The sequence below is a fragment of the Sinohyriopsis cumingii genome, chromosome 11, assembly GCF_028554795.1.
Source record: "Sinohyriopsis cumingii isolate HCF-2022 chromosome 11, ASM2855479v2, whole genome shotgun sequence".
Taxonomy (NCBI): Eukaryota; Metazoa; Mollusca; class Bivalvia; order Unionida; family Unionidae; genus Sinohyriopsis; species Sinohyriopsis cumingii.
In genome coordinates, this window is record NC_142971.1 from 24,835,872 (window position 1) to 24,863,151 (window position 27,280).

At 34.5% G+C, this 27,280-nt stretch overlaps 2 protein-coding genes across 6 annotated transcripts in view; one reads left to right on the forward strand and one right to left on the reverse strand.

Annotated features, from left to right (window-relative positions):
• The window catches only part of LOC149787798 (lipase maturation factor 2-like), a 151,935-nt gene that overhangs the window by 84,856 nt on the left and 39,799 nt on the right, over window positions 1–27,280 (reverse strand). The window lies entirely within an intron of this gene.
• On the forward strand, window positions 1,171–26,927 carry LOC149787799 (malignant fibrous histiocytoma-amplified sequence 1 homolog). Of its 4 annotated transcripts, XM_089974006.1 has the most exons (5): window positions 1,171–1,912; window positions 12,719–12,806; window positions 14,339–14,500; window positions 17,681–17,993; window positions 21,463–26,927. In XM_089974006.1, the coding sequence occupies exons 4-5, from the start codon at window positions 17,684–17,686 to the stop codon at window positions 24,630–24,632; spliced, it is 3,480 nt and encodes a 1,159-aa protein (XP_089830132.1). In that variant the 5' UTR covers window positions 1,171–1,912; window positions 12,719–12,806; window positions 14,339–14,500; window positions 17,681–17,683; the 3' UTR covers window positions 24,633–26,927. The 4 variants fall into 4 exon arrangements, with proteins under 4 accessions (XP_089830132.1, XP_089830131.1, XP_089830130.1 ...); XM_089974005.1 differs by lacking the exons at window positions 1,171–1,912; window positions 12,719–12,806 and having other exon boundaries at window positions 14,061–14,500; XM_089974004.1 differs by lacking the exons at window positions 1,171–1,912; window positions 12,719–12,806; window positions 14,339–14,500 and adding an exon at window positions 17,137–17,379.

Below are 27,280 nucleotides of genomic sequence, written 5' to 3' on the forward strand. Positions count from 1 at the left end.
TTTCTCCATACTTTTCCCCCGATTTCCTGGTAGCATGGGAACCCTGTATTAAACACATACATACATACGCACACACATACATACATCCTTCCATACATACATACATACATACATACATACATACTGTGAATAAAATACAACATTTTTAAAACTGGATTCTTTCTATATTAAAGTAGAGGCACCATAACAAGCCGATTAAAGCCAATGAACAATGTTGTTGATGCATTTTTTTTTTTAAACAGAACTGCTGCTCTGCTTCCAAAGGTAATTTTGTCCATCGCAAGAAGATATATCTAATGGGGTGCAAGTCGGTCACTACAACAGAAGCCTCATATGACAAGCGCTGCAGCATGCAATTCACTCCCATCACAATTTACAATGTGCAGCCATTAATACATGAAGTTTACTATTGAATAAGATATATGATATCAGTCTAAAAGCCAGACTTTCTCTGCAATCTAAAAATGATAACATGGCCCAAATCCACAATGACAAATAGTTATCAGGATTTGATGAAAGAAATTAAATGGCAAAAAGAAAAATATATATTATGGGTACCACAACCCAATTAACATACCACTGTACAACCCCTGTGTATCACCAACATTGGAATTATTTACAAATATTTCATGACTGCAAAAATAGGTTCGGAAATATTTTATTCCATAATATACAGAAAAATGACTGTGGTATAAATAATGATATAAAATGATACCCACTTTCTTTATCAAATGCCCCAAATGAGAAAGAAAGGAAGTATATTTATAACACTGCATGTCCTAATACAATTATCTGCATAATAAAAAAACCCCAAAAAACATGGACCGACAAAATACTGACAGTTTTTCATATCAATATATATATATGAACCATAACCCGCTTTGCCACAAATTAGCTGACCTTACAGATTTAAACCAAGATTTGAATTGCGAAGATTAAAACCTCATCTCAAGAATTAGGTTTTTCTTGAAGTTCTCATCAAGTCTAAGCTAGCGGGTGCATTAGTCATGCCTTATAGGATGAAGTAAACAATTGGCTTTCTTTACTTCACACTAAAACAGGTATTCTCTTATCATACTGGTTATCTTAAAACTCTATCAGTAAATGCTGAATGCTTGATCTCAAATATCACATTAGTACAACAGCATGGGATGTTTGAGTATTCACAACTTCAAATTCTGTCACAACTTGCATCCTGTACTGTTAATGTTGTACTCTGCAATTCAATTTAGTGACATCTGTATACACTCTGATTGTCTACGCTCTGATGTCATCTGAGTCAGGTATATGTTTGTTCATTTTAAGGAGATCAACTGGTCAATATTCACGTGACTGAGTTCAAGTGTTTAGTGTTGCTGATGACCTGTATGGATTACTTCTGGAGAAAGTATTTTATATAATGCTATATGAAATGTGTATATAATCTCTTTTCATTTGCAGACAGTAATGGATTCACTCTGTTCAACCCTAGTGACAGCTTTGTAACTAGCGGGATTACCTTAAACTATATGGCTGTGTGACCATAAATGTGTTAATGTTGTAAAAGTAAATTGATGATTTGGATACTCTTCTTGTAGGGTCAACAAAAACAGACAACATTGTTATTGTAGATTTTATTTACTTAAATTCAAACCACACACTGAAGTAACTGCTTGGAGAAATGGAGAAAGTTCCACAAACTACAACCTAAATAGCACAGCTACATATTTCTTTAAATTGTTGTTTTTCTTCCTTGAAAAAAAATTCAAAAAAGGAGCTTAATGCATGTGGCAATACTTTCATGAAATTGGATAAGAGATGTTGAAGTTAAACCGACGTTATTGAGATATGAATCTGCTTATGTACCTATAGTACAAGCTGCAAAAGTGACTGACTGACTGACCCAACATGTGGAACAAAAATAAGTGACGAGGTAAGTATTCACACCTACATAGGTCATTCAATTCCTCATTAGGTTACTGGAAATTTTGCCATCTTAAAGCTAATGACAGTTGCCATATCAGGCCAAGAAGAAATTCATAAATGATTCCAAGTGAAAAATAAAATATCATGAGCCAGAAGATGTTAAAATTTAAGACAACAATTTTGAATTTCTGTTTTCATTTATTTCATGTGGATTTGCTTTAAACCCACAATTTACTAACCATAACCAAATCGTTTTCAAGCATGTAAAAAATCCTCCTGAATTAAGTACAAACAAAAGAAATGGGAAAGGATTAGAGCCAAAATTTCTCTCAATAAAGCATACAAATTTTAGCCATATTTTTCCCCCTTAAAATATAGGGGACTTGGTGTCCATGATGTTATTTAAAATAGGATAATTATTTTTCTTATTAGATAAATTTTGTTTCAAATAATATGATGGCTGAATTTACAAATCAACAAATTAGAGCAGGCACATTTTACTTGGGGGCTATAAACTGTTTTCCAAAAATGTCACAAATCTCCAACACACTTCCACTCCCAAATTAATTGGTTAACCCTAAATTCAATTATGTAAGATGCATCATGTAAAAAAAATAATTTACAAAGGCTCCATGAGATTTAGTGTCTTGACTGTGCCTCACCCTGCTAAACCACAGTATTAGACTTAAAAGCACTCGAACATAAAGCTTTAACAAAGAACCTTAATCCTGACTTCCACACCATTAAATCAAAGAAAAGTGAAACCTTCTCCTCACTGTATTCTAATGCTGGTGAGACAAAAACTGCATTAATAATTAGAATAAAATACTACTGGACTAAAGTCTAGAATAGGATGACTATTAACATCACATACGGTGGGTTGGATGGCACCTTTCTTGAGTATTTGTCATGAACAGTTTGTGAAATTCAACCAAAAATCACAAGTCCACTAGACCTGTAATCTAAAAATACTAATGGTCCTGTCCATAACCAACTGGTCCTACATTTTTTTTATTATATAAGAAGACAAAATGCAGTCAATGACTCAATGGTAACTTCAGATAGTCATGAATAACAGTTTTTAGTAAGGTTATTTACATAATGACACATGGAATATAAAGTAAAAAAAAAAAAAAAAGAAATAAGATATTTATATCATATGTAAACTTTGTTAAATTTATTAATTTCAGTATAACATGACCACTATTTAATTACTGATTGGGACAGAGATATTCTGACATTTTCTTACTAGAGTTAGAGAATTTTAGATGCTTGTGAATCAAGTCACCCTTTTCTAACTTTATGCTTTGGGAAAGTTTCATATGCATATATTTAGAACTTTACTTAGAGTGGTGTAGCATGGTGTGCATATAGTATTTACAACTCTCTTAAACTGAACATAAATTGAAATGTCAACATTGAAAAATAAACATACAAAGTAGAAATCAATATCTCTCATCAATACATAAAATTTCTCATCTTTTTGAAACAGTCAAGTTATGGTTAAGTGTATATGAAAACAAACACAAATATCTGATTACAACAGATTTAATACCTGGCCTAAACTCGTGTATCCTTGATTAAATAGGTATGGAATTCAGTACCCTGCCTAACCTCATGTAATTTTGACTAAATTGGTAGGGAATTCAATACTGTCTAACCTCTTGTATCCCTTATTAAATATAGGTATGGAATTCAAAATCCTGCCTAACTTCATGTATCTCTGATTAAATAGGTATGGAATTCTATTCCCTGCATAACCTCATGCATCTCTGATTAAACATGTATGGAATTCAATACCCTGCCTAACCTCATGTATCCCTGATTAAATAGGTATGGAATTCAATATCCAGCCTAACATCATGTACCCCTGATTAAACATGTATGGAATTCAATATCCAGCCTAACATCATGTAGCCCTGATTAAACATGTATGGAATTCAATACCCAGCCTAACCTCATGTACCCCTGTATGGTAAGTGAAAATCTGAAGGAGACATTTGCTCTGTAATTTGACAAGTAAACGAACAGTGACACATAAATAAACCAGGTCTACTCTATCTAACTGATGTACTTGATATGCACAATTCAATTTTTTTACCCCTATAAACTGGAAAATCAATTATTCATTTATGGGAGACATGGACCTCTAAATTAAAATGAATGTATAACTGAGACATCATAATATAAATAAAAAACATTCAACAAGAGTCACTCTAACCCCTGGAAATGTCACAAATACCAGTAGTCAATTAATGATGACATGACATTACATGTAATATTGCTGAACTGTGACTCTGAAAGCTCCATTGCTGGGAAACAAGATTCTTACTGTCAATCTAGTGCCTGTAAATGTCACAAATTGTGTCAATTGTTGTTAAGCAAGAACATCTTTAACATTAAATGTCACACTGATTCAGATCAACAGTTTCTTCTAGTGAAGGGTTTATTATTATCTCAGCTCCTCTGTGGAGATAATACAATTGACTGCATACCATGAATATTTCTTTTGTTTCATTTTTTAGTGTGCATATTCAAGCATCTGTGTCTGTCAAATCATTTCTTTCATATGATATTTAACAAGATTTAATATCTCATATTCTATCCGCTTCCTTGCTTTAAGTCATGAACTGGCTTTCAGCAATGGGGCAGGTGTGAATCCCATTTTTTTACTTATAAAAATATTCCAAAATAGGTCTCTATTTTGCTGAACATGAATAAAATTGCAATCAAAATTGATACATGTATATCATTTATCTTCAAAATAATGGCAGCATTACCTGGAAATTTGAATAAAATATATTATTACATTTTCTATTTAAAAAAGTTGTCAATATGCTGTAAATAACAAATATAAATCAATTAACACTAGAAGATATAATAGAAATTAAATAAGTCTTGAAAAAATAAATTCATCTCAGGGATCGTCCTGGGCTTCGCCAATGTCGCAAATTGCAATTTTTTTTTCCTTATTGGCGACAAAAATATCCCATCTGGCGATTTTTTTGGCGACAGACTTTTTGGTTATTTAATTTGTACATACAATCATGGATTTTGACTGGATAAATTAAAAGTGAGAATGAAAGAAAGCCACAAACTTGACTAAGCAATGCATTGGAATCAATCTGTTACACAAACGATCCTTTGTTCGTATTGACAACCCCATCTTTAGAGTGCATTGTTACATCATAATCTGCTTATGCTGACATCTGGGCTGAGTACTGTATGCTGTGATACAGTCAATCATGCTACCGAACTACACCTACAACTGACCGACTCCTGAAGACGTGAATAGAACAGATACAATTAACTGAATGGCTAATCCTTCTGTTTTTTTTTTTTTTTGTTTTTTTTTTACATATACCAATACAATAGTTTTGCTGAACCTTCATAGAAAACTGATAACCTTTGAAGTACCGACTATTGCGTATAAATACAAAGCAAATGGAAAAAATCTCAATCACAATTATATCTATCGCCAGTGCAACATTTTACTCATTGATCTTTTCCTTTTGCCATCAATTCGTGTTATGGCTGCAAAGACTTAAACTCCGCAACAAGAAATAGCAAAAAAAAAAAAAACAAAAAACAAACAGTTTTGCATAATTAATAATAATTATTTATTTCTCAAAATACAGGAGTGAAAGAATCCCTAAATTGGGTGTGAATTTATGCTTATATATACGGTCCAATATTGCCAGGTGTTGACTCGTGCAAGTTTCATTCGTGGGAATGGAGATCCTAGTTTGCTTGTCGAGAAAATTTATGCAGCATTCAGTGATCATTCTTGGGATTTAGGAAGCAATTCACTTCAAGCTTTGTGAAGCTAGCCATAAGGTGGAGAGGGGGGTGGGGGCTGCCGAGAGACTACTGGTGTCACCTGTCAGCACTGTAGACTGTGAACGTGGATTCAGTAAGATGAACCTCATAAAAACTGACATCAGAAATAAACTCTGCATTTCATCTCTCGAGAATTTAATGAGAATCAGCATGTACAGATGTAAAAAATTAGACTTTGAAACTGCATTCAACAAGTTGGCAGCCCTAAAATCGCGACGGATCTTCATATAACACTTTGTAACATTTTGTTAATGCTTATTGTATTTAGAGTATTAACTAACCCATCTTTTGTAATTTTCATTGCCTGTTACATTAATAGACTAAATTAACACTTCAAAAAATGTACACTACTTGTTCTGGCGACACTTTTTGAAAATTGGCAACAAAATATTGAGGTTGGTGATTTTTTTTGGCGACAGCTTTTTAAAAGTCAGGACCATCCCTGCATCTTTCAGTTTATCTTTCAGTTCAGTTTTAGTTGAATCATCATCAATGTGATATGCTCTCTTGTATTCAAACATAAAAATTGACTGTCCGAATAAAAGTATCTAACATTTATCAGTGGTTTATCCTACACATTTGCAAATGTGATCATGGGAAGCAAGCAAAAGGTATACTCATTGCATGAAAAGTTCCGTTTCCTAGATACAGTTCATTATGGAGAAACAAGTTTGAAGTGAAGTTAAAAATCTTAAGATTTGCATCAATGATGGGATGCTCCAGTGGCCTAGTGGTTAGTGCATCCGCTTTGGATGCGGGAGATCATGGGTTTGATCTCTGGTCGAGTCATACCAAAGACTTATAAAAAATGGTACTAACAGCTGCCTCGTTTGGCATTCAGCATTAAGAGGTTAGTGTTAGGACTGATCGGCCTAGTGTCAGGATAATGTGAGCGGGTGGGACATATGCTACATGTCTGCCGCATTATGCCCCAGTGCTAAATGTCACTATAAACTGCCACACTGCAGACATCCTAGCAATATGACTGAATTTTTTTTAAAGCTACATTAAAAATCCAAATCACACACACATCAATGATGGCCATAAATATTCAATGTTACTTGAAATCACAGCATCACTAGTTTACTAATAAAACAATACAATAAAATTCAAGATTTGACATTGTTTCTTGAATTTAATGGCTGTCAGTTTTATTCTGAATGAACAATTACACAACAATTTATCTACATTCACATGCAAAACACAGTTTGGTGTAACACTTGTGATGTATGTTGAAATGTCTTACAGTAATGTTTTTAACAATCTTTCAGAGATTGGTTATCTTGAAAATAAATGAAATTTATACAGAAAACAACCAATTTCATAAGAAAACGCGATTTTTTAAACAATGATTCCAAATGCAATTATAAATGAATATTCAAACATTTTTGGCACACCCTCTTTTCATTATCGATGTTAGTCATTTACTGATTTTTTTTTTTCTGAGGTCTCTCAGTAACTCATGCCCTTACATATGCTGTGGCCTCCATTTTTGGATTCCACTGTGCTTGGAGGGCGAGCTATACCTATATATTCATCAATAACACATTTTACAGAATTATTAAGGATAATAAATATCACCAAACACATTAATGACATCTCATTTGGTAAGAAGTTCAGCATATCATCTGCAAGATCACTTCATTAATATCCATTGATCTGGATCATAATAAAACATTTTTCTTGATGATATATGCCAATTTAACTACTTTAATTAAAAATATCATCATAAATAGTTGCTAAAACTTTGACAAGCTAATCCAATCTGATGCAGAATTACCTCATTAATATGATAGCTTGTGTATTCATCCAAACTTTAAATAATGTATACATGTAGCTAGTAGTAAGTTTGATCAAAGTTGTATCAGATATACTGTCTCCGGAGTTGTAAAAGGCTGTCAGTGACAATAATATGCAAGATCACCTGATTAATCATGGATCACATGCAATATCAAACTCATGTGACATCTTAATTCTATGAGCCTACAGCTTAAGTTTGATCAAAATCGGATCAATAATACTTTCCAGAGCAGTAACAAGATCAACCAATCAGATGCAAGAACTGCATTAATATGCATGAAACCTACTCACTACTGAGATTATCCAAGATCTTGATTATATTAGCATATATTCCAATTTTGATAAAAACCTGGATGGCTTTCAAAGTTGAAAGAACTCAACCTATCTGAGTTGAAATCACATTCTTAACATGCAGAGACCTTGCTAATAAATGAACTCATTCAAGATCTTAAAGATATATGCCCCTATTCCATTTTTGATCAAAATAATTTTAAATGTCTTCTAGAGTGGTATTAAATTCAGCCAAACAGATGCAAGATCACCTCATTAATGCATGGTTCCACTTATTATCAAAATTGTCTGAGATCTTGACAATGTAACCTTCTACATGTATTCTTCTGGAAGAAATATTCATCATCAACTCAACTATTTACTGAACAAACTGTTTTGGCCAGGTATCAGCCCCTTTACGAAATTTCACAAAATTACATTTGGTAAAACTTTGGTGGCCTAAGTGGTTAAAGTATCAGCCTAGGTTGTGGGAGGTTGTGTTTTTGAACCCCTGTCAAGTCATAAAAAAATGTATTAAAACAAATGACATTAGCAGCTGCCTCACTTGATGCTCAGCGTTAAGAGTTAGTGTTATGACGAGTCAGCCTGATGTCAGGATTATGTGACTGGGTGGGACATGATGTTACATGCAGTTAGGTCCCCCAGTGCCAGAAATAACTTAAAAAGGTCACACTGCAGACATTGTTGTGATATAACTGAAATCGTTTAAAGCTACATTAAAATTCTGAATCATACACACACACTTGGTATAGCAAAAAAAAATTAAAAAAGTCTTCTGGCTTTTTGGCCAACCAGTGTTCAGTATGGGGAATTTAACTGAAGCTCCATTTATCCAAGTAAATTTAGGGAGTCCAAGTTTAATTATGTTCCATATGTTTAACAGAATTAATTTTGAGACATCATACATAAATTATCATTAGTAAATACATGTACCATAAATTATCTAATTAACTGGCACTATGACCTTGCACCTGAAGAAAAGAAAAAAAAATTCAGAGCATATTGTAGAATTAAAATTATGGCTAGTGTTTTTCATTATTAATAGAATATTACTAGCCAGGAGTCTCACCATCCTTAAATTATTTTTGTTTTTGTATTAAGAAACTATTCTTCTTTAAATTAACTTTTGTACATCTACCAAAACTGCAATTACCTGGACTACATTGGGATTTTTCAAATGCACCCTTATACGGCTAATTTAACAGTATACATTCACTCCACAAGATCATTTTTCAATCTACTATCAATAGCTTGAAAGCAGCATGATTGTGTATTTATTGATAAAGAACATTCAGTGTAAAAAACCCAAGCATTTTCCTCACTGTCAATAGTCATAAAGCAGTGCAGTTGTGTACTTAGTGATAGAATTTGGGGATCAGTTGGCATATGGGATTGACTACCAAATCGCTATTGAGGTGGTGGATTATATAATGGGATTGACTACCAAATCGCTATTGAGGTGGTGGATTATATAATGGGATTGACTACCAAATCGCTATTGAGGTGGTGGATTATATAATGGGATTGACTACCAAATCGCTATTGAGGTGGTGGATTATATAATGGGATTGACTACCAAATCGCTATTGAGGTGGTGGATTATATAATGGGATTGACTACCAAATCGCTATTGAGGTGGTGGATTATATAATGGGATCAAAACCAACACTTAATGCTTGCATAGTGTACCGAAGACTCAGACTACAAAACACAGGTAAAGAAGTTTAAAACTTGCATAATTTTTGTTCTATTTGCAAGTTAAATGAAATTTCACTTACCCAACACTCAGTTTTAGCTGTTCAGCCATGTTGGGCATGGGTAATGTCATTCCCTTTTGTCAAGTATTAATTATTATCCATCTATTTTCATTAAAGGGATAACACTTTTAAAATAAAAATCAAAATCATGCTCACTGTAAACCACAGATTTAAAAATCCAATGTACCATGGGCCGTATGTGATGAAAATGTACCCGTTTCATAATCTTTGAGGCATATTTATCTCTAATATGCCCAGTAATGTATTTTTTCTGAATGCAGAAAAAATTGCAACCAAGAAATCATTTAAGCCACTGCAAGTCACAGTATCTTCTGTCAATGATTCTTGATATAAAAATACATTCTTATGAAAAGATCTGTTGATTTAAAATAATTTTGACTGGTTGAACATCCGAATTCTGCCAATAAAATCAATATGAAGTCAAAAACTATGATACAATTGTGACCTGACTTTCCCTGTGATGTACTATGAAGGATGATGACATTTTCAGCTATTTTTCATAATTTGTTTTGAATATTTGTTAAAAGAGAAATTACAGCACTGTTCTATTTCATTAACTCTGCAAGTATGTTACCTAAAAATGACATATGTAAAAGAATAATCATCAACACAAGGCATGAAGTCTTCGAACACAATAGGGTGAATCCTTTATTTCTAGTGACAATTATATGTATTAACAGTCTCTGTGCATGGAGGTTACAGTCACTAAATGTTCAAACTGATCATCTTTCTCAAAGTCTGGTGCAGACAATAGGCTACTGGAAAAGTGTAAAGCAGTAGCACAAAAGACTTTATTTTAGTTCAACTAATGCATGATATTGCATTTAACTCCAACTTACAGGGGGCCACAACTCTTATAGTTCTGATCCTGGAGATACTCTGCACAATGTTAACATTCAAAGGATAAAATGCAAGGAAACTAACGCTTTCTGCCTTAGTGCATAGCAAGTATGACAATATAATTGTTATTGACAGAAACTGTAAAATGTCGAGGGCATCCTTATCTGTATATTTTTAATGCATTTACAAAATCTGTGTCCTTTTATGATTAGATGCTTTCAAAAATAGTTTTGTTAAGCTTTTCCAAGAAGAATAAAAATAAATGTCAGATATTAAACATCTGTATAAAAGTATCAACTAAAAATTTGAATTTCCAAAAATGCTGGACCGGAAATTTTCACACTTCAAGATGTACTAAAATGTGGCCTAAAAATCATCAGAAAAAACACCTGAGCTTGAGTTTTATAATAATCCAATCAAAAGTAATGTTATAAACGTAAAGTTACTGGAACATGTAACTGGCTGAACACAGTTTTCAAGCTCAAACTTGCATTTGGGAATTTTGTGATCTTTACATCTGGTGATGTTATTACACTGCTGTCTTTATGATGCTGATCACGGAAGCCACAAAAAGTGACACATTTTCAGTGAAGGAGCTCCATACTAAGGGAAGTTCAAGTGAGGATGTATTCTGATAATGCTTTCAAACACAAAAATATAATACAAATTTAGTAATGTGAAATGAAATTATAATTGGTTCTAAAGAGTCAAAAACACATGACCATACTTGCATTATAAGAGGGTAGTGGTATATTGAGGGGCTTTATATTGAGTGACTAGTGTATTATCTATATTTTTCCTGCTTTGTACCCCTGTTCAGTTTCATTAAAAATGCTGTCACATGTTCACACTCTTTATGTATAATTTATACCCACCTTACACTGGGCCGCGCTACGTGATGCAAGTTCCTATGTACAGTGTACTATATATCTGACTGGAGAACCTAAAGTACAAAATATACGGATCTAAGACTACTGCCTTATTAGCCTTTAAGTTAATCCAGCCCTGACCTTACCTGAAGCACTGTAAATAAGTAATGCCAGAGCAGCCACAATATGGTAATATTAGTAAGCAACTGACAGTCATTCCATAGCCTATAAATCATAAAGGTTTGTTTAAAAATGTACACATGACTGACTCCTGATATGTAAAACAAGGCTTTTAACTCAAAGCCCTGCAGATTAAAAATGTACACGCCTGACTCCTGATATGAAAAACAAGACTTTTAACTCAAAACCCTGCAGTTTAAAAATGTACACATGACTGACTCCTGATATGTAAAACAAGGCTTTTAACTCAAGGCCCTGCAGATAAAAAATGTACACATGACTGACTCCAGATATGTAAAACAAGGCTTTTAACTCAAAGCCCTGCAGATTAAAAAGAATAAAAAATGAAAGTACTAAACACAAAATTGCATCCTTCCCAGTTTAACATGGGTGTAATGATTCACTGATGGATCAATAATTTTGCCATTTTGATACACAGTTCAATACTCAAGTTGGAAAATCAATATAAAATGATAAACTTATAAAAATTACCTTTGATGTTCTTTCACTTAACAATATCAGTTGTTTGCCTTTTTAATATGTATGTGTACCAATATGTATCATAACATACTGACATATGGCACAAGCACGTTTTTTAAATATACATTTTAAAATAGTACATATCAGGTCTGTGGTGAGTGACTTGATCTCAGTTAACAGACAGTGTCTAATTTTATTAGATAATACTTTCCTTGTTTGCAGAAAATAGCTGTTTGCTTAGATTTGTATTTCTCCCTCCTGTGAATAACTGTGACTTGTTTATTGAGTACTGGCTATTTGTGGTTTCTATACCAACTTAACAATGTTTCATCTGTAAAGATACAAGAAACCCTATCCACAACTGAGGTATATCCATAAAATTATTTTCTACAATGGAACCTAAATTGATACCCATTACAAGCAAATACATGAATTCAGTTTATCTAGGAAATGTTAGACTGCAGCATAACAGCTTTATTCTCAAGCATTATTAAGTTACAACTACCCTATGCAAATCTGTCGGCAACACCTGAAAATATCCTAAAGTTTGAAGTCTTGATCCCAAACAGTAGGAGGAGTTACACAAAACTGAACATGAGTACGTCTGGTTAGGTATGACAGCATATCGGCCATTCCCACCTTATTTTTCTGTGAAAAGCATGGGAAATCGGTCACAATAAACAATTAATATCTCATTTACTGTAATAACTAAAGCACTCTTCATATACATTACAGATGAAGTAATGGTACTCAGCATAAATTCTGAATGAAGTGGTCTGTACAGTGGGGATGTACTTTGTTCTGGACTCGTCTGGTATATCTGGTATACAAATTGACAAATTACCATAGCAGATATAACTACCTAATTCATTACAATAAGCACACAAAATATATCAATGTCTCCAATATATTTTACCTTCATCCAGTAATTTGGCATAGAAGACAAAGTCTTCAACAATTGAAATGGTGTACAATATTTATGAGATCATATTTTAAATAACTGATAACAATATGTTTGTGTTAAAAATGGGTAAATGTGTACCTGACATTAGAAACATCTGAGTCATATTCATGTTTCTTTTTCCTCATTAAAAATAAAAGAAATACCCTACCACCAATGTACAAAAATCTACATTTTGTGTTTGGGCGGGGGGGGGGGGGGGGGGAGAGGAGGAATATTTTAGCAGCTTTGTCCCATTGTCCCACCTCAGGCATTTTTAAACATGATCTCCAGTTATTCGTCTCAAAAGTTTTTAACATGTATGCATGACATTTTCTATGCAATTAAAAAACATTTCTTTTGAAAATGTTCACTTTAATGTTAATGTTTGGATGATAATGAAAATCGAATGAAAACTTGATAAAAGGCTAGTGTATGTGTCACAATTTAAATTTGTACATTTTAAATATTGCAAACTGCCTAGGTGACTGATCATGACTGGACCTATAACTTTTGTGATAACTCAAAACCTAAATTTAAATATTTGATGATTCATACACATGTAGTCCAGACTGAGACTGGTCAGCAACTAATTAAAATTTTCAATGAACTTTTTGACTAACATTTGAATTTTTCCAGATTTTTGAAATTCCCAGACCCCCCCCACCAGGAATTTTGAGATTTTTTTCCCCTGACCTGTGAGAATAGCAATTGCATTTGGTTACTTGGATTTACACTGGAAAATACTTATTCTTTAAAATCAGGCAACTTCGAAAATAAAACCTTTTTTCTCAAGACAGCTTGGCAATTTAAATTGGGAGTTAATTCTACAATTACATGCAAAATACTTATATATATATATATATATATATGTGTGTGTGTGTGTGTGTGTGTATATATATATATATGTGTGTGTGTATATATATATATATATATATATATATATATATATATATATATATATATATATATGTGCGTGTGTGGTTTGTTATCTACAGGAATACATAATTACATCTGATAGATTTATCTTAAATGAAAATATTCAATACATGCAAATTAGTGATCTGAAGGAATGAGATTGCCTCTAGAGTAACTGTGTACATGTATATACTATAGAATTTGAAACTCGATCCCAAAGGTCATACTTTGTTAATTGTGTTTCTATTGGTATTCCAGTCAATACATACCAGAACTGCTCATATAAAACTTACTGAGACGTGACTGAATTTAAGACTAGTGACTTTTCAGTTTCTATGATATCATTTATTCATTTTCATGAGCAAAATGTATGTGATAAACATTAGATTAAGAACTTTTAAGTCGTCTTTTACATTTAGTTCTTTTGGAAAACATTCTGATAAAGTCAGTGAGTTTCTCAATGCATGATTCATATGCAAGTTTTTAGACTTTTTCAGAAAGGTTCTATTTGGTACAGTTCACCTGTGTCGCCCATGGAAGTATCTTAAATAGCTTCAGTATAAAGACTACATCAATATTCACAAAGTTAAGGAGTACACTAACAGGATTAAGGAGTACACAATTCAGGACGGAATTGAAAACACAAAGTCAACAAACTGGTGAGTAAATTTCTTTCAAGACAAGATTGTTATTTCATCATATGCATTAGAAATTAGCTTAGAGTTGATTTGGAAAGTATTACACTGAAACACATTTGGAAGAAGTTAATTTCTCAACTATACAGAAATCGATAGAATTACAGGGTCGTGGTTCCTTTTTTTTAATTTAATGAGACAGAGTGTAAGAGCTGTATTAGTAATGGGTGTATTTCAAAAGGCCCCGCTCACCACAACTGGCTTGAAAAGGCCGTAAACAGGAGAAATTACCTTGCAAAGCCCAAGTTAGCAAAAGACTGGTCTTTAGAAGCCAGGTCTTCTCTAAATAAAGATGTGGAATGTAAATGTCTTTAAGGTTTCATCAACATAAACAATAAAGATATGAAATTGATCAATACTGGTAATAAGTCTGCCCAAAATGGAGTAGGGGGAGGTAAAACACATAACAGGAACACCAAGGTCTAAGAACCATTGCTCACATCAAATTTCATCAGAACATGTTGAATGGCTCTGGAGCTATGCTGATTACACACAAAATCCCATGTACAGATATGAAGCTGATTGAGAGGGGCCATAACTGTCCGAAATGGTGCAAAACTTGACAAGGCACATGCAAAGATACAATGTTCAAATCAAATTCAATCAGAATATACTGAATGATTCTTGAGGTATGATGACTGTAAGCATCATTTCCAGTTTCCATCTGACTACAAGAATTTGCTTGACAAGGGGCACAACTGTGTCTGAAATGAAGCAGACAGGATTAAACCCATAAAAGGCACATCCAGGTCTATAAGACAATGCACACACCAAATTGCATGAGAATATATTGAATGGTTCCTGAGCTATGCTGGTTACAAGGAGCTGGAATTGGAAATTTAAAATTGACGCAAAAGGACATACTCCAACAAAACTGATGTGAAAATAAGAATTTGTTAGAAGGCACATCTATATGTAATAGGCAATTCACCTACCATATGGCATCCCATGATATGTAAGGCTGCAAAGCTTTGGTGGTTACAATAAGTATTAACAGATAGACTGATGGATGATGGACAGAGGGAAGAAAAAGGTTATTACAATAGGAAACCTTAATCTGATCCTTAATTAGAAGAAAAAAGGGAGGTATATGTGGATGATTGTCATAATCTTCTGATACTCATTTGAAATAAATAAAAGTAGCAATATTACAATATATTCAAGACATATGAATGCCTGTGATTTTAAATGTCCTTCCTGCAACATTATAACATTTCTTAACTATCACTGGAGGTGGAGTGGGGGTAACATTCTGCCTATTACTTAAGTGCTTAAAATGCTCTCTATCTAAATCAATTCTTTTATTCACTCTAAGAAACATACTAGTCATGCAAGGTTCATTTACACAAGAGTGTATTGACTACTGATCCTAAATCAATTCATATATGACTGATATATGACCTAATTCAATGGGCTTGAGTTATATCGTGACCACAACAGCAATATTACTGCCCATTTATCTGACTTGAAGCTATTCTGCAATTAAAAGTAAAATGTCCTACACATGTCACAGTGCAGGCAATTTCAATTAAGGCATTCACTTTTAATAAAGCTGTCAAGTCAAACATGCTAATGGTCAAGGCAGTGAAACTAGACTGAATGGAAGCATTTGATTAACAGTAAGAAACAAAAATGGGGTGTCAAGGTTACACTGATATCAAGACAGGCATGCAATCAAGAATCAGTAAAAACACTACAAGTTCAGGACAAATACCTGTACTGTCAAGTACCGAATTATAGAAACCAATGTTGTAATGCTACTAACAAGTCATTCATATTTGTAGTGAGTAAGCTATCCCCACTTGTGAAGTACACTTGATCACTGAAATTTAATCAAATGGTTTGTTCAACCACTGACAAAAAATATGTGTGTAATAGGATCTGTACTTAAATTTTTCAGTCATAAAGAACTCTTTTCTGGATTGAACAATTAGTTGATAATGTCCATCAAAGTTCAAACACATCTTTGCTTAGGCATTCCTTATTAAGCTGTGCAGCCAGTAGTAATTTAAAAATTCTTAATTTGTAAAACATTAAGATGAAAATTATTATTTTTGCTAAATCTCACAATTTTGTTATACCAATCATGTACATTGGTGAAGTTCTAAATACAATGCTAACATGCAGACATACATGTCAGGACATGAAATAATATCTCAATCCATTTGACTATCTTCATTTAACCACTAAACAATATGTCCATGCTGAAAACTCACTCTCTTTCTCTCTCTCTCTCACACACACACAGATATATATATATATATATATATATATATATATATATATATATATATATATATATATATATATATAAGACGTAACACATATTTTATGGTGGTGGGTAGTCCTAATTGTTGTAATGCATTCAAAGCAAAGTTAATTAAAATACTGTAGATATCATCATCTGGAGAATTTATGAATAAAATGTTTAGAACACAAGTGTGTTATTACTCAGCTGACAATTTGTATGTTACAGAATATGAGTAAACTGTTAGAGTAATTACAACAGTACCATATATATACAGGCTTACAAAAGTATTTACACAGTTAAATTGGTTATTGAACACCTGAAAAGACCTGATACATGTAAAATTGATCATTGTCACTGTTTATACAGAGCCACCATCACCAGGACGATCACACCAACAACACCAGACCAAAACTGTATGGACTAAACATTCTTCAACAAATGTCTCAAGATACATCTAAAGCTTAAGGATTTAGTAATGATGGGATTTGCATTTAAACTCATACTGGTTTTTTGGAATATACTTCAGTAAAACTGGACAAAAATGTTAAAAAAGGCAAAGACTCTGAGGACTGATTCAGCAAATTGTAAGAAGGTGCGTTTTTATTGTAGAAAAGTCATATAGTAATAAATTTTCAATGGAAGTCTCCTACAAATGATACTGTTTAGCAGAGTTAGTTTTTACAATACTGACAAGTCACTTTTGGGATTATCCGTCCATGAATATAATGATTTAACATGGCCTTGACAACAATGACATGTCTAAAAATAGAACACTAGATGTAGACCTTTTTAAAAACCCAAACCCTTACAACTGTTAAACCACTTTACATAAGGCAGAGTTGACAAGGATAATTTGATTTTATAAATTTGTTTTTTTTCATGTGGGGCTTTAGAAAATGGATGAAAGAGAGTCTATAGGGTCAGCTGGGAGGAAAGGATCAGCAAAGAAGCAATCATCAAATCCTGGCTCGGCCAGAAAAAGATCCACAAGTCCCCCAAAATCAGCAGGCAAGAAGGGCCAACTTAAAGGGGCTGGGACTAAAAAGGACCCAGAAAAGGAGGAGGATATTACAGGAGATGAAAAAAAGGAGAAAAAGACAAAGAAAATCACAATAAAAGAACCAGAACTTCTGACAGAGGACGGTTTGAGAATAGTCCATTCTTCAGGAAAGGGTCTGACATCAGTCCCTCTGCATATTCTTGGATGTAAGTATGACACCTTCATAAATACATTCTCTTATTCTCTTTCTGTTCAGCCTGGATTGGCTATTGTGGTGCGTCCTTTGGCAAGACACATTACCTGCTTCTGCACAAGGTAATCTATAATGTGTTGTTCTGCAATTCTGCCATCCATAAAAATGCCAATGTCAAGTGTACTATTTCTACACCACCCTCCTCAGGATAATGCACTATATTATACTGTTAAACTGTATAAGATGCCAATAGTCAAGGACCCCTTTCTGGGGACAGGGTCTATTCTATAACAGAACATTAGGAGAGAAATCCTCTCTTTATTTAAAAGATGGGGTGAATTTTCAAAATATTAAGGCAACTTAACTAGAGATACAGGTAGAGATTGCAAATCTGATGTATGATTTTTGCACATATGGATGAACTTTTTACATCTTTTTTAAGAAACAAATTATGTGAACCCTTCAATTGTGTTGTCCTTGAATATATCCTGCATAGGATGAAAATAGTTTAGATAATGAACCAACCTCAGTACAAGGTGACCTCATCTGTGACATGAGACACCTTTATGGTTTCTACAAGCAGTGATGTGAAGAGATTAACTGTAGCTATTTATATATCTGTCTAATCTACCTTGTATCTATTTGCCTGTATATGTACTGCCATAACAATGGTTCTCCCCAGAATTTTGTAAGGCATGTCAGGCTTTGTCAGTTCTGATTATGTGGCTTATGACTTCTAATATTTAATGTATATATTTTCACGTGGCTGGACTTTCAAAAGACAAAAAATAAACAGCTAACTGTTTGATCAGTTATTATAACCTTTGTGACACCTCTGAATTCATATTTTTATAAAAGTAATTTCATGAATAATACATAATCAAAGACATAAAATGACAGAAGTTTTGAGCAAAGCCTCAAATAATCAAATTAAAGGATGCCAGTAGATTGAAGGCATACTGCTTGCAAGCAGTAATTTTTCTAAGGTGGCAAGGCCTGACATACTTCAAAGGCCAGGAAAGGTTTGGTTTGGTTTGGTGTTTTATGGTACAGCAACACAAGTGGGTTATTTAGTGTTGAGGCAGTTGGAATAAAGTACCTTGTCAAAGTAGCTGACACTATATCAGGGTTTGATCAGGTCAAGTGTGTGTGTGTGGGGGTGGTGGTGGTCGTTTCCAAAATTTCAAAAGGGCCCTGACTTTCTTTGAAAGGGCACAGAGGCCAAAGCCTCTATGTCTATTTACCCAAAGCAAGGATAATACTTAATAAACATGCACATGAATCAAGTAAATGTCAAATTTCAAGTGACCAGTGTCTGTAAGTTTGAGTACTTTTTTTTTTTTAAACTGTGGGATGGGCTGGAGTGGAATGTGGGTCCAGAAACCCTGCCCCCCCCCCATCTGGCCCACTGATCCGATTGCATAATTCAAACACACCCTTTTGGTGATGAGTTCAGCATCCTAACCACTCAGCCACAATCGCTCCCACAGCCAGGAATAAGCACAGATGAAAGACTCACTTAGAAAAAGTAAAGTAAAGGATCCTAAGTTGTTTCTGAAGCACAGATTTTCACTTTTTTATATCCCCGCCTTTACTTAAAACAATTTGTTGGATAAACGGTGGCCAGATTATTGTGATAAGACTGTATGTAAAGTATTTTGTTTAAATAACTCCAAGAACAACAACCATGGGAGAGATGGGAGATTGGAGGATGTAACTGCATAGATTCTGTGAATTACAATTATACAAGTTATTGGCTTATCCATATTAAAAAATATCATGGTCATGTACCACTAAAATTGTCTGATTATTCAAACAAATTATCTCTACTATTTCAGGCATTGGGGGTAAGGGTCCAAAAGAACCAATAATGTGTCTCTGCTAAAGTGAGAAAGATTTCAAAACATACAAAAATCCCAGTTTAAGTAATCTACTTAATTTGGTTCCTCATTGGTCTTATTTTATCTCAAATTGATGGATCGTAGTCTGAGTTTGGACAATCACATCAAAACAGTATTCTTCACTGATGTTAAACATGGAGCTGTGGTAGCACAAAATAATGGAGTGACAGACTAGCAATCCAGTGAGCTGCAGGTTCAATGCTCACCCAGGTCAAACTGGTCAGCTGCCTTGGTGTGTCCTTGGAAAAGGCACTTGCCTCACATTTCCTTGGCGTGTCCTTGGAAAAGGCACTTGCCTTACATTTCCTTGGTGTGATACAGCCAATAATGTACTTAAAGTGCCATTAAAAATAATCAGCCACTGTTGCTAGTCATGTAGGTGTGTATCATGCAATCAGGATTTCTATTATTCCTACTGATATTTTTTCAAAGGAGTATATATATATATATATATATATATATATATATATATATATATATATATATATATATATATATATATATATATATATATATATATATATATATATATGATAATAATATTAATGAGGACTTTGTATAGCGCCTAATCTTTAGAAGCTCTAAGCGTTTTACGACATTAGACAACACCTATTAGACAAAAAACATATAATGATATGATTACAAACACAAACACCATGAAATTAGAAAAACATAAAAAAAATATGCTGAGAATTTTTAAGGTGGGAAACATTATTAGGTCTTTAAGTTTGTTCTTGCGGTCGAAATAAGTGAGATTTGAGAGCACTCTTGAATGTGATCACTTTGTCTTTGTGTCTAAGTTCAGTGGGCAATTCATTCCACGTTGCTGGGCCCTGGTATGCAAAAGAACGCTGTCCATATGACTTTATTTTCATAGTAGGAATAATGAGCATATGATTGTCAGAAGAGGAGCATAAGTATCTAGCTGCTGTGTACACAGGGTGAGGTCGGATAGGTATGTCGGACTAAAGTCCGTCAGTGAAATGTAGCACAGAGAACAAATTTTGTGTTTGATTCTGGATCGAATGGATAGCCAGTGTAGGGTACAGAAGAGTGGGGAGGTGTGCTCTGATCGTGATACTCCAAGTGTGATCCAAGCAGCTGTGTTTTCAACTTTTTGAAGTTTTTGGAGTAGATATTGAGATGAACCAGACAGAATTGAGTTACAATAGTCCAGTCTTCAAAGTACTAATGAATAAACGTGTGTTTTAGTGGCATCAACTGAAAGATATGGAGCTGATATATGTCCATCTGTAGCAGAATTTTAACATTTTTACCATTTATCTTTCTTAAGTTATATATATATATATATATATATATATATATATATATATATATATATATGTATCTATATCTATCTGTATATAGCATAATTTTGACATTTTTACCATTTATCTTTCCAAAGTTTCTGTAACATTAACATTTTAAAATCTTTACTTTTAATTTGCACCATACTGTCAGCACTGAGCTGACATTCCATTGAACTATAACAGATACATACTATATTGTATTAGCATCACTATATTTTAAATGTGAATTTTTCATATGACGACAGCAGTGTTATATTCATATCTTTTTCAGTGAAAGACCTAGGGGAGTTAAGTCTAGCTGCAAATAATCTGCGAGAAATACCACCAGACATCAAACGTCTCACAACTCTGCGAAAACTGGACATCAGTAAGAATGGAATCCGTTGTACACATCCAACCAACGACTTTAACGGAATCCCTAGAGAAATCTGTGAGTTACCAAACCTAGTGGAACTAAAAATTTCTGAGTGTAATCTTCCTTACATTCCTCCAGCAATATGGGGGATGGAAAAGCTGCAGGTTTTGGATGTTAGTAGGAACAAAATAAATACATTGGTGCCTGAAGTGGGAAAACTGATAAACCTAAAAAAAATAAACCTACAGCAGACAAATATCAACATGCTACCACCAGAAATTGCATTCTGTCAAGAACTTGAGGAAATTTTTCTTTGGGGGAATATAATTGAATCTTTACCAGAAACTCTTCCTGAAATGCCCAAATTGAGAACACTTGCTGTCAACTATCGCAACTTTTCGGCAAAAGTTGATGAAGCATTTGAGACACTGATACGCACAGGTCAGATAAAATCCGATCATATTCCTGTTGTGGTTTTTGAGTTGGCAACACTTGAAGTCCTTGATTTACAAGAAACAAAAATAAACAATGTTCCCGACACGTCAAATCATGGTTTGAAGGAATTTTATCTTTGCAACAACTTCTTTCAAGTCATTCCAAAACCACTGTTCAACCTGAAACACCTGGAGGTACTGGATGTGTCACATAACATGCTGAAAAAAATTCCTGATGAAATTGAAAATTTTGTGACCCTACAAAGACTGCTTCTATGTTCAAATACTATCACCAGGCTTCCTCCAACTGCTGGAAAGCTGCTCAATTTAATTGAACTTAACCTTGCTGACAATAAAATACAATATTTACCAACAGCTATAAAGGGGCTAAAACAACTTCAATCATTACACTTGCAGAAAAACGAAATCACATCTCTACCTGATGAATTGTGTGAACTGGTGAATCTGGAGACACTAGATCTGTCCGAGAACAAAATAACTCAGTTACCCATGAAGTTACACCAGCTTGTGAAGATCACTGCAGCACATAGCTACAACAAGTTTCAGAAATATGGATTATGGCTGTACAAAAACCCACTAGTGCAACCACCCCCTGAGGTTTGGAAGACAGAGAAACCAGAAACAATATTCGAGTATCTTAGAAAACTAGCAATTATCAAGACTGAAAACCTCCAGCGACAAAAGTTGCTACTTTTTGGTGACACACAGTGTGGAAAGACTAGTCTGATGAATGCACTTATGTATAAGAAATCTCAGCTCACATTAGGTCTTGGGAACAAAACACGTGGGTTGGTCCAGATGCCTTGGAAAAGTGAAAACAATGTGGAGTTTCTGATCAATGATTTTGGTGGGGACTGGGCCTACAGAATGATGTATCCATTGTTTGTAGATCCTGAGGGTCTTGTGTTGCTAGTTTACAACCATCGTACATATTCCCCCAAGACGCACCATGCCAGTATCACTCAATGGCTAGATTTTTTGAATGTGCATGCCCCTGGCATTGTAGTAAAACTGGTAGGGACTCATCTGGACAAGTGTAAACCAAAGCCTCGATCAGATGAAGACAATGTCGACACGGAAAAAAGCATGATCCCAAGTGAGAACACAAATGAAACTCTTTCAAATGTAGATCAAAAACAAGCATCCACTGAGTTTACAGAAACAGCCTCTAATACAAAGGCCACCGAGTTCCATAACAAAACAGAGGAGGCTAAAGAAACTGCAGGAGACTCAAAAGAGATCTGTGAAGAGCCTGACATACAGGAAGATATTAGTGGACAGCAGTTGGAACTTGTACATGAGGGTGTCAAGAAATATATGGAGGCATACCAAAGTAAACTTGCTCACGAATTACGAGCAGTACAGAATCAGATAGAAAACTTAGTGGGCAGTAACTCTAACCCAACTTCCAGCAGTGTAAAGCTTGAACATCTTCAGACACAGAAGGCAAGGCTGGAGTATCTTATTAAGCATCCTTTGAGGATTCAGGCAGAGATCTCTGTCATAAGCAGTGGTGAAACACTGGAAGGGATCCATGAATTGATTAACAGTCTGGAACTGATGACCATAAATACACAATTGTTTCCTAATGCCCAGCGTTCAATACCTGACAAGTGGAACAAGTTTCGAGCCATGCTCAAGCGACAGAAAACCTACTATCTGGAATGGGGGGAAGTGGAAGCCATTGCAGAAAACTCTGACTTTCAGATGGGAGAACTTTTTGATTGTATCCAATATTTACATGATACTGGAGAGGTTCTTTGGTACAGGAACATCCCAAGATTGAGCAAAACACTCTTCCACAAACCTCGGGTCCTCATTGATCTTGTATCTTCCATGTACCGCCATGATTTGGATGAATTTTTTGATTATAAAAACAACAAAATTTTCATTAGTAAGGCAAAATTTAGCCCAAATGAATTCCATTCAGCACAGGATATCTTTGTGAAAAATGGCCAAATTTCTCGACCTATGCTCTACTGCCTGTGGTTTTACCAAAAACTTGGCTACAATAGATTCAATGATCTTCTTGACCTTTTGCCCTTATTTGAAATCTGCTACTCAATCCCTGAACCTGAGGTTCCAAAGGGAAAAAATTTTGCACTTCCACTGATGGTGCTACCCTGGTACAATAGAGATGAAGCACATGGCAATCTTGGGGAATACTGGGAATCCCCATTTGATGAGAGCTCAAACAATTCTGCACTCATGATTAAATATGAGTTTCCACTAGATCTGCCTGAGGGGATTTTTGAGAGAATAGTATCTGCTGTCCAAGAAATTGTATTAACCCGAATAGACTGGAAGGATGCAATCATAGCAACAACTGAGAATGAGAAATTCAGAATTTTAAAAGGCATCCAAAAGAACGATAGGCTGGTGTCAATCCAGATTGATATCCATAACAAGTACACAATAGATAAGGATTCACTAATGCATGATGTATATGCAGATCACCAAAAAGGTAAACTAGCCCTACTAAGGGAGATAACTCAGGTCATTAACGATCTACTGATGAGGACCCCAGGTTTGGTATGGATGATTGTTGCTCCTGAACCAGTGTGGGACTCCCACTGTTACACCCTTGAGTCCGCGCACTCTGAGGTGGAAAACCAAGAAAATCAAAATTAAGGCCTGGTAATGAAAAATAAATATTAAAAAAGTGCCAGTAGATGTTAAGTAAAGGAAAAAACAAAGTGTATTGTCGACGAAACATTTATGCCAGCTGCTACTGAACTACTTACAACCCACTACTGAGTACTCGTACTTGCAGTAAATACTCTTATTGTTCTACATCTGGTGTTTATCAAGATTTTGACCTGCTGTATTTGACTAGCTCTCTAGCTCCAAGTATCCAAATTAAGATTCTGAAAATGAATAGAGGCCAGAAGCAAGGTAGTTGTCAATGGCATGTACACTCATCATGAACTAAAGGAAATGTCACTCTCCAGTTTATGCTACAAATTCCATTTTATGTTCCACTGAGGAACTATATACAATAGCTTAAGACATTTTAATTATTACTGTTGGATGAGGCAAGTGAAAAGCAAGTGTATGCAAAAACCTATAAAAACACTGTACAAGTTAGCAATAGTCCTTTTATAGTGTCACAACTGGTGCACATGCAATAGCATGGTGGTAAATACTGGTAAAACTAAAATATTACTTATCTCAACACGGCAAAGAAGGACAAATCTTGATAGTGATGAACCATGTCTGACATGGAAGGATAAAAATATGCAAATGATCTGTCATGATAGACTACTTGGTGTTCTGGTCGATAATAACCTATCATGGACTGAACATATCAAACATATCAGTAAAAAAGTAAATTCAAGTTTATGGCTTCTCAGTAGGATAAGATATTTTCTCCCTGAAAGGCACAGAAAACTATCTTATAACAGTTACATACAACCCTATTTAGACTACTGTAATACAGTATGGGGTAATTCAAATGATAAAAACATGGCAAAGCTGGCACATCTTCAAAAAAGAGCATTTGGGCTAATATCAATCCAGAAAGAAAGCAAGGAAAATTTAGCTGGTAGGTTAAAAATATTACCTATTAAAGACCGAATCTGTTTGAGAAAAGCCAAATTAATGTACAGGATATCCCATAACAGTGCTCCTGAATATTTACAATCACTATTCCAGTATAGGCTACCTGGTAATACTCCCCACCTGTGATCCATGTCTACCAAACAGTATAAAATTCCCTGACCAAAGAAGGAGTTATTTTTAAAAAAAGTTTCCAATACTCTGGAACTCTGCTCTGTTTGTTTTTGTTGTTGTGGGGTTTAACGCCATTTTTCAGCACACAATAGGCTACGCATGGCGGCCGGTATTAATGGTGGAGGAAGAACCTGGGAAAACCCGGGGAAGAACCACCGACCCACGAGAAGCTACTGGCAAGCTTTCTCACATACCCACACTAGCCAAATCCTAGACTCGAACCCACGCAGACAGAGGTGAGATGGCAGTGATCCGTAACAGAGAGCGCTTTAGACCACTCTGGGAAATCTGCTCTGGAATAGCACTCCAGCTGAGATTAGAAATGCCCACTCTATTTCCTTCTTCCAAACCCAATATATCCAGTGGCTTCAGAGATGCAGCTAAAATAAATAAATTCCTTTGTATGAGGGCCTCAAGGTAGATTAGTTCTTTGCCAATTGTGTTACCCTCTTTAAATAAGGTCATTATTATTTATTATTATTATTATTACAAGCTTGTGGATTTAGGCCATAAAAGTTTTAATGCGTGCATTCCAAGATGTATAAACAAAAAGGCTAGTGAGGCTTCTGTTATTCATTGCAGGGACTTCGATGATTATATTGTGTTATTACTAAGGCTTTGTTATAATGCGGTACTTTAAAGTGAGACATCACATTAACACTAAAAAAACTTTTAATCATGTTAAATATAATGTGCAAGTCTTACTGCTAAACTATGGCTATTCAAATGAGAAGGAGGTAAGTATAGAATTTACAACACTGGTCAAGTTTTCATCACAACACAAATACCACATTTTCACAGCTGTATGTAAAACAAATATACCCAATATCTGTTTGGGTATTTGTAAGGTACACTGATTTTTATTCAAGGGTTCAACATTTACAACAGTCAACTGACTCAAGGCTAGTAAAAGTTGTTGGGGACTAGTGGCATTTTGCTTCAAGCTAGTCCTTTGGATAAGTGAAGGAAAGAAAAACAAAGACAAGAAAAACATAAAAGGGAAAGAAAACAAAGAAATGATTACAACTCAGTCCAAACAGTCACGGCAAGAAACTAAAAAAAAAAATAACAAAATTAAAAAAGCAACTGAAACTCCCTTGCAGGATACCACTATGTTCCTGATCATAAAGCTGTTTGATTTTGCACCAATGCAATCAACAAGCTTCTTAATGACTAGAACTGGATTATTCAAGATCTTATTTGCTACTGAGTACTGCTAATAGCTGCCATCACAAGATGCTACATGCATGTGTGGACTGTACAACAAATTTGACAGTGATAGTATTTTATGGACGAGTAACATCTCTCAGGGAGTAGTAACTGAAGAATTTAATTAGTTCCTGGGTTAGCAAACAAATGGCATGTGTCAATTCCTGTAGCCCCCTCCCACGAGAATGAAAAATGTATTTTTAAGATATGACTGCCAAGAAATATAAACATGAAAACTTAAAACTTTTGATCTGAAGTTTAACTATCAAAAGTTACTAACTTTAGAACTAAGTTAAACTAAATGTTGCTCGGGTGTCATAAATAGAAACATTTCTGTG

What these genes read in the sequence shown, in the direction of transcription:
- LOC149787799 (XM_089974004.1), top strand. Translation starts at nt 17,329, where the DNA reads ATGTTAAAAAAGGCAAAGACTCTGAGGACTGATTCAGCAAATTGTAAG. An exon ending in ATTCAGCAAATTGTAAGAAG is followed by an intron (nt 17,380 to 17,680) that starts GTGCGTTTTTAT and finishes GTGGGGCTTTAG; the next exon opens with AAAATGGATGAAAGAGAGTC. An exon ending in CCCTCTGCATATTCTTGGAT is followed by an intron (nt 17,994 to 21,462) that starts GTAAGTATGACA and finishes TATCTTTTTCAG; the next exon opens with TGAAAGACCTAGGGGAGTTA.